Below are 11,602 nucleotides of genomic sequence, written 5' to 3' on the forward strand. Positions count from 1 at the left end.
GCATACTCCCGCTACTATTGAGCACTGCCAGACCGAACTTCCCCACCTCGAATGTTGTGGGCGGGACTAAATTCGGAATGGCACCCAGTCTAATAATTATTTAGGTCACCAGCTACATTTTACAATCTTTGAGTTAAATTAAGATCCTTAACTCGATCCAAGAACCGGTCTAGAGTCTAGACCAACCTGCGTCTCATCAATGGCTACTGTAGATAAGCACCAGCACTTCACAACCATTTCAAGGATAAACGCTGACAATTATATGACGTTGTAATTAATAATGAAACCTTAAATAATCCCACTAGTGATTCATTTTTGTCTTTTTGCTTTCTGTAAAGGTTAACAAGTGCACTGTGTAAGAGCAAAGAGGAGAGTCGTCAGATGTAGCAGCTGCAGTCTTTGGGCAGTTTCACTGACGCACTCCCTAATGAAATGGGAAGATCGATTCTCCTCTTTCTAACACTGTCACGTTGGAGGCTTGAAGGAGCAGCACTGTGCTTATATAACTGGGGAGACAGTGTCTGAAATTATAGGCCTGATCTGCCCTCAGACTGTTTGTCTTTTAGGACATAGCTGCAATGTGAGTCCTTGTCAGAGGCTTATTTCTCTTTTCTGTCTCTCTTCTCTGATTTGGAGTCTGCAGTTGCTGTCATCAGTTTTTCTTTCCAAGTTTGGAAGATAGTAAAAATCCAGGTCATTGTGTTCTTTCAGGTGGACTAGGAAAATGTTTTATGCTTGAATGTCTGTATCAGTGGGAACTCTGCAGGGCTTATAAAAGTTACATTTACAAAATTTCCCCCAAGTGATCTTAATCTCAGTTGATCAGAAATTAAAAATCCTTGTTTAAATGGAAACTAAATAAAATGATCATGACGTGTGTATACATGCACCAGGCATGCAATCACATGGGACTGAGTTGTAGAAAAAGAAGCTGCCTGTTTTGTAAACAAACCTGTATTTCACCGCTCATCCTCAACTTTAGCTACTCTTTGTTTCTGCGTTGCACATTTATGTTTCTTCATTTTTACTAAAAGCAGTGAGGGAAAATGGGCTACATCTGTACCGCCACTCTGGTACAAAGTGCTGTGCTGTGCAGCAGTTGAGGCAGTAACAGTGAAAGACGTGGCCTGACTCAAACCCCAATCAACATGGATACCAAAATAACCAAATGATCAATATGCTCTGATAAACATAAAGCATTTGCTTCTTTTTATCAATACATTTCATTTTGATAGCTTGGTAAAATATTGCAATCTATAGTGATATTGCAATATGATGATAAAATGTTGCACTTGTGGAAATTACCTGCTTTTGCTTTATTAAAAGGGTCATAAAATACAAAGCCGAGTCTACATTGTCATAGACGAATAACGATAGGTCAGTGGGTGAAATGGACGTACAGAGAAGTTCAAACCCCATTGACACCTCCTTTCTCTGCAAATCTCACATTTCTAAACTTCCACCATAAAACTGGTGAATTCAAACGAAGCACAGAATTGACGTCAATTCGGGGATGTTGCCTTATTCGGTTGTGACATGTACTTTTGTCATGCCCCGGCGGGGGTCTGGTTTAAAGTGTCGACTGCTGGGCCTCTAACTGAACGGACCAAGAGCCGTGCGTCCTCAGCTGGAGGAGGGGGGCTGGGGGCCGGTAAGGCAGGCGGGGAGAGGCACAGGGGCCGCCTGTGTCCAGGCTACCGTCACCGGGTCGGGTTCGGTCGCTACGTCCCCCGCTGGTTCCCAGGCCAGCCCGGAGCTCACGGCTCGGTTCTGCTGCACTATAGTTCACCAAAATCCTGGACATTTTTTTAGGTATGAAAAGTAGGACATGTCGGGGGAAAAAGGGATGTTTCAGTGAATGAGTGCTTGTTGCTATGATGTGTCTTTTTCCTCAGCAGCTTCACTTGTTGTAAACCAACCAATCAGCGCAGAGCTCATCTAAATATTCATGAGCATACCATAAATGGAAGACACAGTGTTGTTTCATTCTCTTAACCAGGCTTGCATTAGGGCTCATACTGTAGAACAGCAAATATGCCATTTTCAGCCCAACCAATGTTACACACCCTATTCAGAGACCTTAAGGACCAGCATCAAATACCCTATAGAATCATTCTATGACCACTTTAAGTAAATAAGTCAACCTCTGTTTTAATGTTGTTATAGATATACTAATGCTAAAAAGAAAACATTGATATTTATGCTTAATTTTATCATACAGTCAAAGTCTGGCCTATATTAAACCGTCTTAGTTCTAAATCAGCCACGTTTTGTTGTTTTTTTGTTGTTTTTTTTTAAGATAAAGCAGGGCAGACTTTTAACTGTAACCAGTTTTAGGGTATTTTAAAATAAAACTATAAAAAACATCCTTCAACATGAAGACAGTGAGGATGATTTCATGCTGAAACTATTGAAAGTCACACAGCTTTTGTTGAAGACGCAAGCAGAGACGTGTCAGGCTGGCTTCATTTCAGGAAAGTTAAGAAAAGTAACACAATTTTTTTCTCCATAAGGATGATGTGGAATAGTTTGAGTGTCACCTAGACTCAAAGGGTCGAAGTAGTGCAATTGGGAGTGTTAAAGGTTTTGAATGAGCCAACAGAACAGCCATTCAGAGCAGATCAGGTTTCACTTCACCTAAAGGCATCAATATGGTGAAGCACCTGACAAACTGCTGATTTAATGCTTCTTTTATTTTGAAAGAACAATATGTTTCCTGTGAATCTACATCAGGTTACATAGCTCCTTCATATTGTGTTTCAGCCTGTAATTCGACTCTGGCAGTGCATCGGATATTTGTCTTATTTGCTGTAATAACGTAACTGAATCTGATTTCCTGTTTTTGATGTGAAAGAAGCAGATGTGATGAAAGGCTTCTCCAAACACACCACAGCAGCTGAAAATCCCAGCTGCCATGTGATGTTGTTTTCACTGCTGCAGAAGTGTGTGTGGGCTGGGGTGGGTGTCGTCTGAAATATTAACGATACGATCCGCTACATGTTCCAGGATTAATCCGTTTCATTGAGAGGAATCAAATCCCTGCTGCCATAAGCTTCCCGAGAACTCACACGCACATATCAGGGAGCAGATGGCTGCCACTTTAAATGGTGCTTGACATGTCTTGTCATGGCGCCTCACATGGTTTCTGATCGGTAGGGCTGTAAGATGATAAAAGTTAAAAGTTAACTTGGTGCGTAAGAGAAAATGGGCATTTCTTTCTTAGATTCGGTCATTCTGAAGTATAGTTGTGTCTTAACTAGAACACCATCACTCATCTCTAATATGGTGCATAGATGTAAAAACTCACCAAAAACAATTATTTTAACTCTAAATGACTCATTTCTGTGAATGAGAGATATTTTTACCATCCAGAAGGAGATTAAGCCTCATGTTGTCTCTTTCATCTCTTTATTATATGCTGGCGTTGCAGATTAAAAGATTCAAGGATATTAATGGAAGGTTTGGGAAAAGAAATAGGTTTGCTGGGAAAGGAAAAGGACCTGAGGAACTTGAGTCTGTGGGATGTTTTCTACAGGAAGAGGAAAGAAAACAGCTCGACAAATGTAGGCAAACTGAAAGCTGCTAATTTCCTGAATACTGGAACTGAAACAATGAATCGGATTAATCATGATTAATCGATTATTGAAATAATCGTCAACTAATTTACCAATCGATTGATCCTTAACTGGGGTATACAGACTCTAACACATGTCTTTAGCTGACAGAGCGACCCGCTTAGAGCAGTTATAATACAAAATTGTAAAAAATAAAATAAAATGTAACCATTTTGCATTTAAGATTTAAAAAAAAGAAATTAATCTGTCAATATGCTCTATCCAAAACTCCTCAAGTGGAAAAGTTTTAGTTTCACCTGGTTAAAATTTGCAAAAAATCTTCTTTAAGGGACCTTTGACTATCCAATTATAAATCGCTTTATCGGAAAAATAATCAGCAGATTAATCGGTTTGCAAAATAAATGTTAGTTGCAGCCCTATTGAATACCAAAATTAACTACAGGCTTATCAGTATAATGACATGCCGTGCTGCATTAATTCTTGCAAATAAATGTATATATGCATTCTGTTCAGTTTAATCTTTATATAATATTATTTTCACCTTTTAAATTAATTTATTGATCTAGATGCTTTATTTTAATGTAATATGAAATTGGTCTCTGTTAGGAAAAACAGTGCCTTTGTTGCATTTAGCTCCATTTAATGGTTTTCAACCGTTCAGCTCATTGTCTTGGTTCAACTTCAAATGGTTAACTCAAAGCTCTTGTTTCACTTTTATATTCTTTGTCAGCTACCAAAGCCCAGATATGCCCTCCAGTTCTCCTAGCAGACCCAATGTTGTTGGAATAAATCAAATGAAGCTGTATTTACAGTCTACTTTTATGCAAATCCTTGCTGTCAAGTTGAACATGTAGGTTTAAAAAGCTATTGAAATGGAATTGCCCTACTCCTTTGCAAAACCAGTTTAACGGTGTGGAGTTATCAAATTGCAGAAGCAAACTGAGTAAAACATACTGGCAGATTATAACAGTCAGAACTCTCCAGCGCAGACTGTCAAAAAAAAAAAAAGCTTTCGTCTCCGATAAGAAGCAAAAAGTTGTTGTTGTAAATCATTTTACATTCATCTCTAAAATACTCAGTCAGCAACAAAAACTGCAAACAAACTGTTAAAAAAAAGTTCGACATCCGCAACCAACCAGCTACCACGGCAACCTGGCCACCAGGGACTGAGGAATGTCTGGCTGGTGTTCAGAAGCAGCAGTGATCTGGGACTGTATGTGTCCTGTCACGGTTGGGCTGCTCTGTTTCTTACAAAAACACGCCCACAGAGGCATAAAACCAGAGAGCCAGTCTCTGTTGGTGGTACATTAATGGAGCTTTCTCATGGGTTTACTGGAGGGATGGAGAAAGAGAAAAGGGGGGAGTTAATGGGTTAGACGTGTTTCTGTGCTCACATGGAGCTCTTTTGGGTGCATGTCATCGGTTGCATGAATTATTAGATAAAACAAAGGCAACAATTTAATATTTGGCACATAAGAAACCTTTCTGGCCTGTTTTCTTCAAACAGAACTTCTTTGATCACTGGATCCTGGGTCAGACCGTACTATAGATTTTTTTAAATCTTTTTTTCATTTTTATAGAAAGGGTGTATTTTAATTAGCTAACTTAGGAATAATGGCAATTTCTAGAGAATTGCTTTTTCTTTATTGTTAAAATTCAGCTCTCAGATGTGAAGGCTTCTTATTGGTTAATTCACAAAGTATGTGGGTAAATTGGTAGTATCCTGTGGAGTAAGCCCACCCCTCTAACACATTGCTTCCCTGTTTGATATCCTAGGAAAGAGAAAAGACATCAACATAGATATGTAGAAGATAAATGTGGACCTGCACAGGTCTATTCTACTGCTGGATACAATATCCTAATACCCAAAGGTGCCATTTATAAACCACAAAGGGGTGTCCTGCCTTCATATTGTTCAGAAGGAATACATGTTCCTAGAGAGGATTGTTTTTTATGTCAGGATGTGTGGAGGTTTTTAGAGGACCCAAACACAGAGACGGAAGCTGAGGTGGATTCTTGAAGATTTAATGCAGATCCAAAAGGCAACAGAAGAAAAAGTCCTAAACCAAAATACAGAAAACCAAAAGAACCAGGAGACCTCAGGTAAAACAAGCATGAGGAGCAAAGGAACAACAAGAAACCAGCAAAGAGAAACTGCACAAGAGGAGAATAAATGGGAGACTGAATAAAGACTGGACTAATTAGTAGATGAGGAGCAGGTGTGGATGGAAGAATCTAGAAGAGAGCTAGGGGGAAGAGACTGTCACAAGGGGGTAAACAAGAAATACAATATCAAATGCAACCAGAAAGCAACACAAAATGGAAATAAAACCAATGAAAACTCAAAAGGAAAACTGACCATGGCAAACTGACATTTTAGCAGAAGAAAAAGACTCAGAAAAGGTAAAGTTGATAAAATTGTGTCCTATTTACGATGAAAGTAGTTCTATATAGACATGGGCTGGAAGCGAGGGTTAGGTGGAGGACCTTCAAAGGCATGAGATAAAAATCAGATTACAGTTTGAATATGGTGGTTGTTAGAGTTGCTGCAGCATGTTGTTGCAGTAGCATGTTTATTGGGTATCCTGCTGCAGGAGGGACTGGTGCACCTGACAAAATAGGGGATATTATGAGAAAATAACATAATATTGAAATTTTGAGGTCACATTTCAAGACATTAATTTGGGTAAAAATTGTTGTTAAAATGGACGCTGACAATGATCACACAGCAAACTATTCAGAAAAGCTTGAGGAAGGAAGCAAAGCATTGGTGTCAAACAGCTTAAAGGCATTTCTACCAAACTCTCAGAAAATATAAGTAAATGAAGTAATTCTCTCATTATTATGTCATTAAGAAGCTAGAAATACTTTTGCAATCTCAATAATCTAAAACAGATGTCATGTCTTAAGTTATTGCGACAGTGAAAGATAGAATTGTTTATATATTTAGGGTATGTAAACAGCTGGTTTACATTTATAAAGTAATGCAGCAGAGACAGCCTTCATGGTATTGACTGAAAGTCTTGTTTTTTCACTGCCTAAAAGAACTGCTTTTTTTTTTTATTGTCATCCTAGACATTTTAAACTGATTATTGCACCTTTCCTTCTTCACACTGATGGTTAGTTTTGACTGGTCTTCACTCGGCAACAGACTCAAAATAGAAGAGTGTAGATTTTGTTAGAAAGCTCTGGTTTCGCTAAGCTTAGATTATGTTTATTAATTAGAAAAGGTTGTTGAGTTCATTACTTGCAGGCCTGACCTTGATTTAGCTGTAAAATTATGACTAATAAAAGGTATAATGTGTGGAAACATGGTTTTCTGTTTAGTTTTCTTTATTGATGTCTCTCTTTTCTTCTTTTCTCCACAAGTTGTTTATTATGACTCAGTTTTAGTCTGTCAATTTACACCAATTGCTCCTTGCATCTGATAGTTAGGCATGGTTACCATAAAACTTCTTTATATTCCTCATTTTGTTCTACTAAGTACTCTAGAGTGTAGCAGCAGAGAACCCTCTTGCAGCTGGGCTGTTTCCAAATGATACCCTGGAATTTTAATGGGTAGGTGGAGGCCCAGCTGGTGAAAACCTGAATAAATGTTGAGCCAAACTCCACCAACATTAAACAAGAGCAGAAACAAAGTGATTTCAGCTTAAGTTAGTGTCTGTAGACAAGCAAAGCAAAAATGTTTGAAACGCAGTTTAGATGGAAATCTCTTTTTTTTTTTTTTTAATGGAGCCCAATAGAACCATCCACCCCGATTCTGAAAATACTTTCAGTAAAATAGGATTTTGAATGTTTGTTTATGAGCAGGCATGAGTTTACTTGGAGCTTAGAGGAGCTATCAAAATACAGAGACAGTTACTAATGGTGCCTTTTAGTGAATGTGTGTTAAATAAAAAGAACTAAAAAAAAAACCTGAAGTGATCATGAAGTTCAATAACATAACCTCTCTCAAGTCTTTATAAAATTGTCATGATTATTGTTACCCTCCCTTTAGAAGAAATACAGCCAAACATTACCCTTTTTTCTGGGGTACAAATATGATGCAACTAGGGCTGAAACAATTAATCAGATTAATCGTGATTAATCGATTATTGAAATAATAGTCAACTAATAGTAATCGATTTATCGTTAATGTGATCGTAGACACACTAAAACACTTTAGCTGACAGAGTGACCCACTTAGAGCAGTAATTATAGCAAAATTGCAATAAAAATATTAAAACATTTTTCATTTAAGATTAAAAAAAGGTTTTCATGTGTTAATATGCTCTATCCAGAACTCCTCAAGTGGATATTTTTTAGTTTCACGTCGTTTAATATTGTAAAACATCGTCTTTAATGAACCTTTGGCTATCTGATTATTTTTATTATTCAGTTAGTCGAAAAAATAATCGACAGATTAATCAATTTGTGAAATAATCATTAGTTGCAGGCCTAGATTCAACCCATACAGTCCTTTCACTTTTAACCATCTCAACAGGTCTCAATTGATTCTATTACAATGGTGGTTGGCATAAGAAAAAATAACTGTACATCTTACTATCACAAAATGTAAATGTATAAGAGTTTTCATAAAAATAAAAAAAAACAATCCAGGTGGATTTGTGTGTAACGGAGACAAAGTGGGATAAAATTTTTTGCTGAAGGCTCCTTTAACTTTGTTAGAGCATTTTATAACAGTCATAAGGGGCGTGGATCAAAAAGACATGGTCAAATAAAACATTTAAACCTCCAGGGGTACCAATGGTGATTCCTTCAGGGATTTTTCCTAGCATGGGACGTCCCCATCCCATATTGATTATACCAATGCAATAGCAAATAGATTTTTCGCCCTTTTTACACATCTTTATCAGAGGCAGCAAACAGGGTGATAGCTGTCTGAGTTTCAAAAGGGATGCATTATCTTAAAAAAGAAACACTAATGGGAATATCTCCAATAAGCCTTGATGACATCATCAATCCAATCTACAGACTTTGCCTTGTTTTAGATATTATGTCAAATGTTTATGAGCCAAAAAGACAAAATCGCTGCATTTTTTTTTTTTAACATCACACTCTTGGTTTTTACTGAAGAAGCAAATCCAGATACCTGTTTCCTTTGAATTTGAATTTTAGATACGCTGTAGATATGATTGGGTTTTCTACTTTTAAAGCAGCGATTAGGAAATTGTCGTCATGAAAATGTAACCATTTAAAAGCATTTCTGTGCATCTTAACCTCCCAGATTGTCAGATATTACCATAGCCCTGTGTGTTTGCCTTGCGATCTAGTTGGATAATCCTCTGCACCGGTCACAGCTTTAATGACATTAGCAGGTAAACAAAGGCTGGTGCCCCTCCCTGGAAGTTGCCTAGAGATTCCCTGGACATAAAGTATCTGATGTTGTATTTTCACGTTACCTCTGCAGTCTGAGTTTTGGAGGCATGTCTAGCATTGATCTTCACATTTCCAGACACGTCTCATAACTGCTCTTTGAACCTATATTTCACATTTAATAAAAGTAACATTAAAATCATCAGCTATGTTTGTTTCTCCACTCTTACATAAGGCGCTGTTAGAATGCAGCATAGTATATGCTGTCCCTGAACTGATCAGATAACCGTGGCCTGAACATGAGGATTAACAGGAAACACACATACTCATGCCATAAAGCCAATCACAACCAAGAAGAGGGAGATAACTACACAACCAATCCCAACACATCTTGCTGTGGGGCAGCCAATCCTGATCCTTCAAGGGGGGAGTCAGATTGACACCTATGGAGGATTTCTAATCTATGATTAACACATCTTCGTCAGTCGTCCTCAGTTCCTCCCGTTGACACGGCTTCTTTCTCCGTGTCTCTGCTTCAGTCTGTCTTCTTGCTGATTGTGGTCCTCTCCATGTGTTCTCTTGGCCGTTTTCTAGATCTTTTTATTTCTCTGCTGAGTAAACGTTCTTATTTTTTTAAGGATGCAATATAGGTCCCGGTCAAAGTCTTTATGTCGTTACACCAGTCCAATTCAGATTAGGTGCTTTCATATACCAAGTCCCATATGAAAATTATATTTGTTGCAATCATTTGGTTAAAGTTTTCTTTTCTATAGAAATGACATAAAGGTGCCAATTAAAAATTAACAACACAAAAATCCTAAAATTATGTGAGTTGAACAGTTTCAGGTTGTGTAATAAGCTGGTCTAATATAACCAGTTATAAACAAATCTGTAAAATAATGCTCTGCCTTTCTCCAAAAATCCCAGTCTGTTTTAATGGTCATAATTTAGGGAATTTATTTATTTATTTTTATTTTTTTCCAAAATCTTAAAACTTCTGGAATAAAAATCTAAACATTTGATTTAGGAGAATTAGGGAATTGTGAAATTAAATGCCTTAAAACCCTTTCTGAATCTGTAGAAACTAGCCAGGATGACCAGTTTAAGGGATAAATCAGTGTTTTGCTACAGATTTCTGTTCTCACAGCTTTTTTTCACCTCATCTCTTTTTGTCTGTAAGGCTTTCAAAGAGGAACTGGAGTGTCTGATCCATGAGCAGCAGAGAAAAGGGAACAACCCGACCGGACTGCTGGCCCTCAGGCAGATCGCAGACTTCTTCATGGCCAGCTCAGTGGCCGGCTTCAACACGTCTCCTCTCAGTAAGTGCTTGTTGCGCTTTGGCCCGTTACCCAGGGGAACCAGACATAAGGCTTTACAAGAACAAGCTGTTGCTGCCCACAGAGGAACCACTTTGGAACAGCTTCAAAAAAACAAAAGGAAAAATGTCACAGTGTCAGTATTGGGAGAGAAGAGATCCATATCCTTTGTACGCTTGAGGGCATTCATGCTCTTAGACAGCCAAACTCCAGACTCCGGAAGAGCTGGGAATACTTCACCGGGTTTAGATCCTCTGTGAGTTTTGTCCAAGAGTCCATATGTGAAGTCTGTTTCCAATCAGAGTAGAGGAATGCACAACTAATGCAGAATTAGACGTCAAAGGCAATGTAGCAGTTCATTTTAGATCCTCCTTAACAGATACTCAGATTGACGGGCGAGGAGGGGCTGGGGTTGAATAACATCACAGAGTAATTTAGGGTTCCAGCGTGGAGCCATATGGGTCAGATGATAAAAATCCAGATGTTTTTAGAGGGGTTTGTTCCTGAGTGAAGTTCATTTTTCTTACTAAAACTATCCCATCTGCTCAACCGGCATCAATAACCTTCATTTTCTTTCCCCCTTCTCTGGTTTAACTGTGATCCTGTAGGTCTGGGGATGGTGACTCCCATTAATGACCTGTATGGGGTGGAGTGCTCCTCTATGGTGAAAGGCGAGAAGCTGACGCGCTGTAAACTGGCCAGCCTCTACAGACTGGTAGACCTGTTCAGCTGGGCCCACTTCGCCAACTCCTACATCACAGTAAGACCAGTCTTTCACTATGCCAGAGAGTTTAAATGTCTCCAGTACAATTCCACACACCAAAAACAGAGCTAAAAGGAAATAAAACTTTCTGATAATAAACATATTATCCCATAAATGAGGGATTTTGCACTTAAAATAAGATAATTAGATATTATCCACTTAAAATAACATTTTTTTTTTACTTTAAAAGTAAATCATCTTGTTCCATTTGCAAACTGTCTTACCTGCTGAAATCAAGAAAATTCTCTTATTTCAAGTCTCACTTTGATTTCAAATTTTTGCAGTGCTGTATAGTTGAACAAACTCACTTTTAATAATAATTCAACTTTATTGATCTCACATTGGAGAAATTTACCTCTGCATATAACCTGGGCTGCCATTGTGTGGCGCCTGGGGAGCAGTGTGGGGTTAAGGGTCTTGCTCAGGGACATAGAGTGGCAGTCTGTGGGAATGGGGCTCAAAATCAGAACCTCAGGATTCCAAGCGCAATGCCCAAACCACTAGGCCCCTTTTCCTAATTCATAGGGTTGAGGCTGTTGCATCCTTTGCCCCATAACATTCACAGGATCTAAACCACAAGACTAAGGCCCCGTCCACACGAAGCCAAACCCTGGCCTAAACGCACAAATTTT

The 11,602-nt window shown here is 38.4% G+C and overlaps 1 protein-coding gene across 7 annotated transcripts in view; it reads left to right on the plus strand.

The window, feature by feature from the left end:
• LOC107083435 (gamma-adducin-like) overlaps nucleotides 1-11,602 on the plus strand; it is a 138,872-nt gene that overhangs the window by 99,845 nt on the left and 27,425 nt on the right. For all 7 annotated transcript variants that reach the window (XM_015372657.1, XM_015372655.1, XM_015372654.1 and 4 more), the window contains 2 exons: nucleotides 10,072-10,210; nucleotides 10,816-10,967. In XM_015372657.1, coding sequence (XP_015228143.1) covers nucleotides 10,072-10,210; nucleotides 10,816-10,967 — 291 coding nt within the window. The remainder of the gene's footprint in view (nucleotides 1-10,071; nucleotides 10,211-10,815; nucleotides 10,968-11,602) is intronic.

The sequence above is a fragment of the Cyprinodon variegatus genome, unplaced genomic scaffold, assembly GCF_000732505.1.
Source record: "Cyprinodon variegatus isolate N-32 unplaced genomic scaffold, C_variegatus-1.0 Scaffold74, whole genome shotgun sequence".
Lineage (NCBI taxonomy): Eukaryota > Metazoa > Chordata > Actinopteri > Cyprinodontiformes > Cyprinodontidae > Cyprinodon > Cyprinodon variegatus.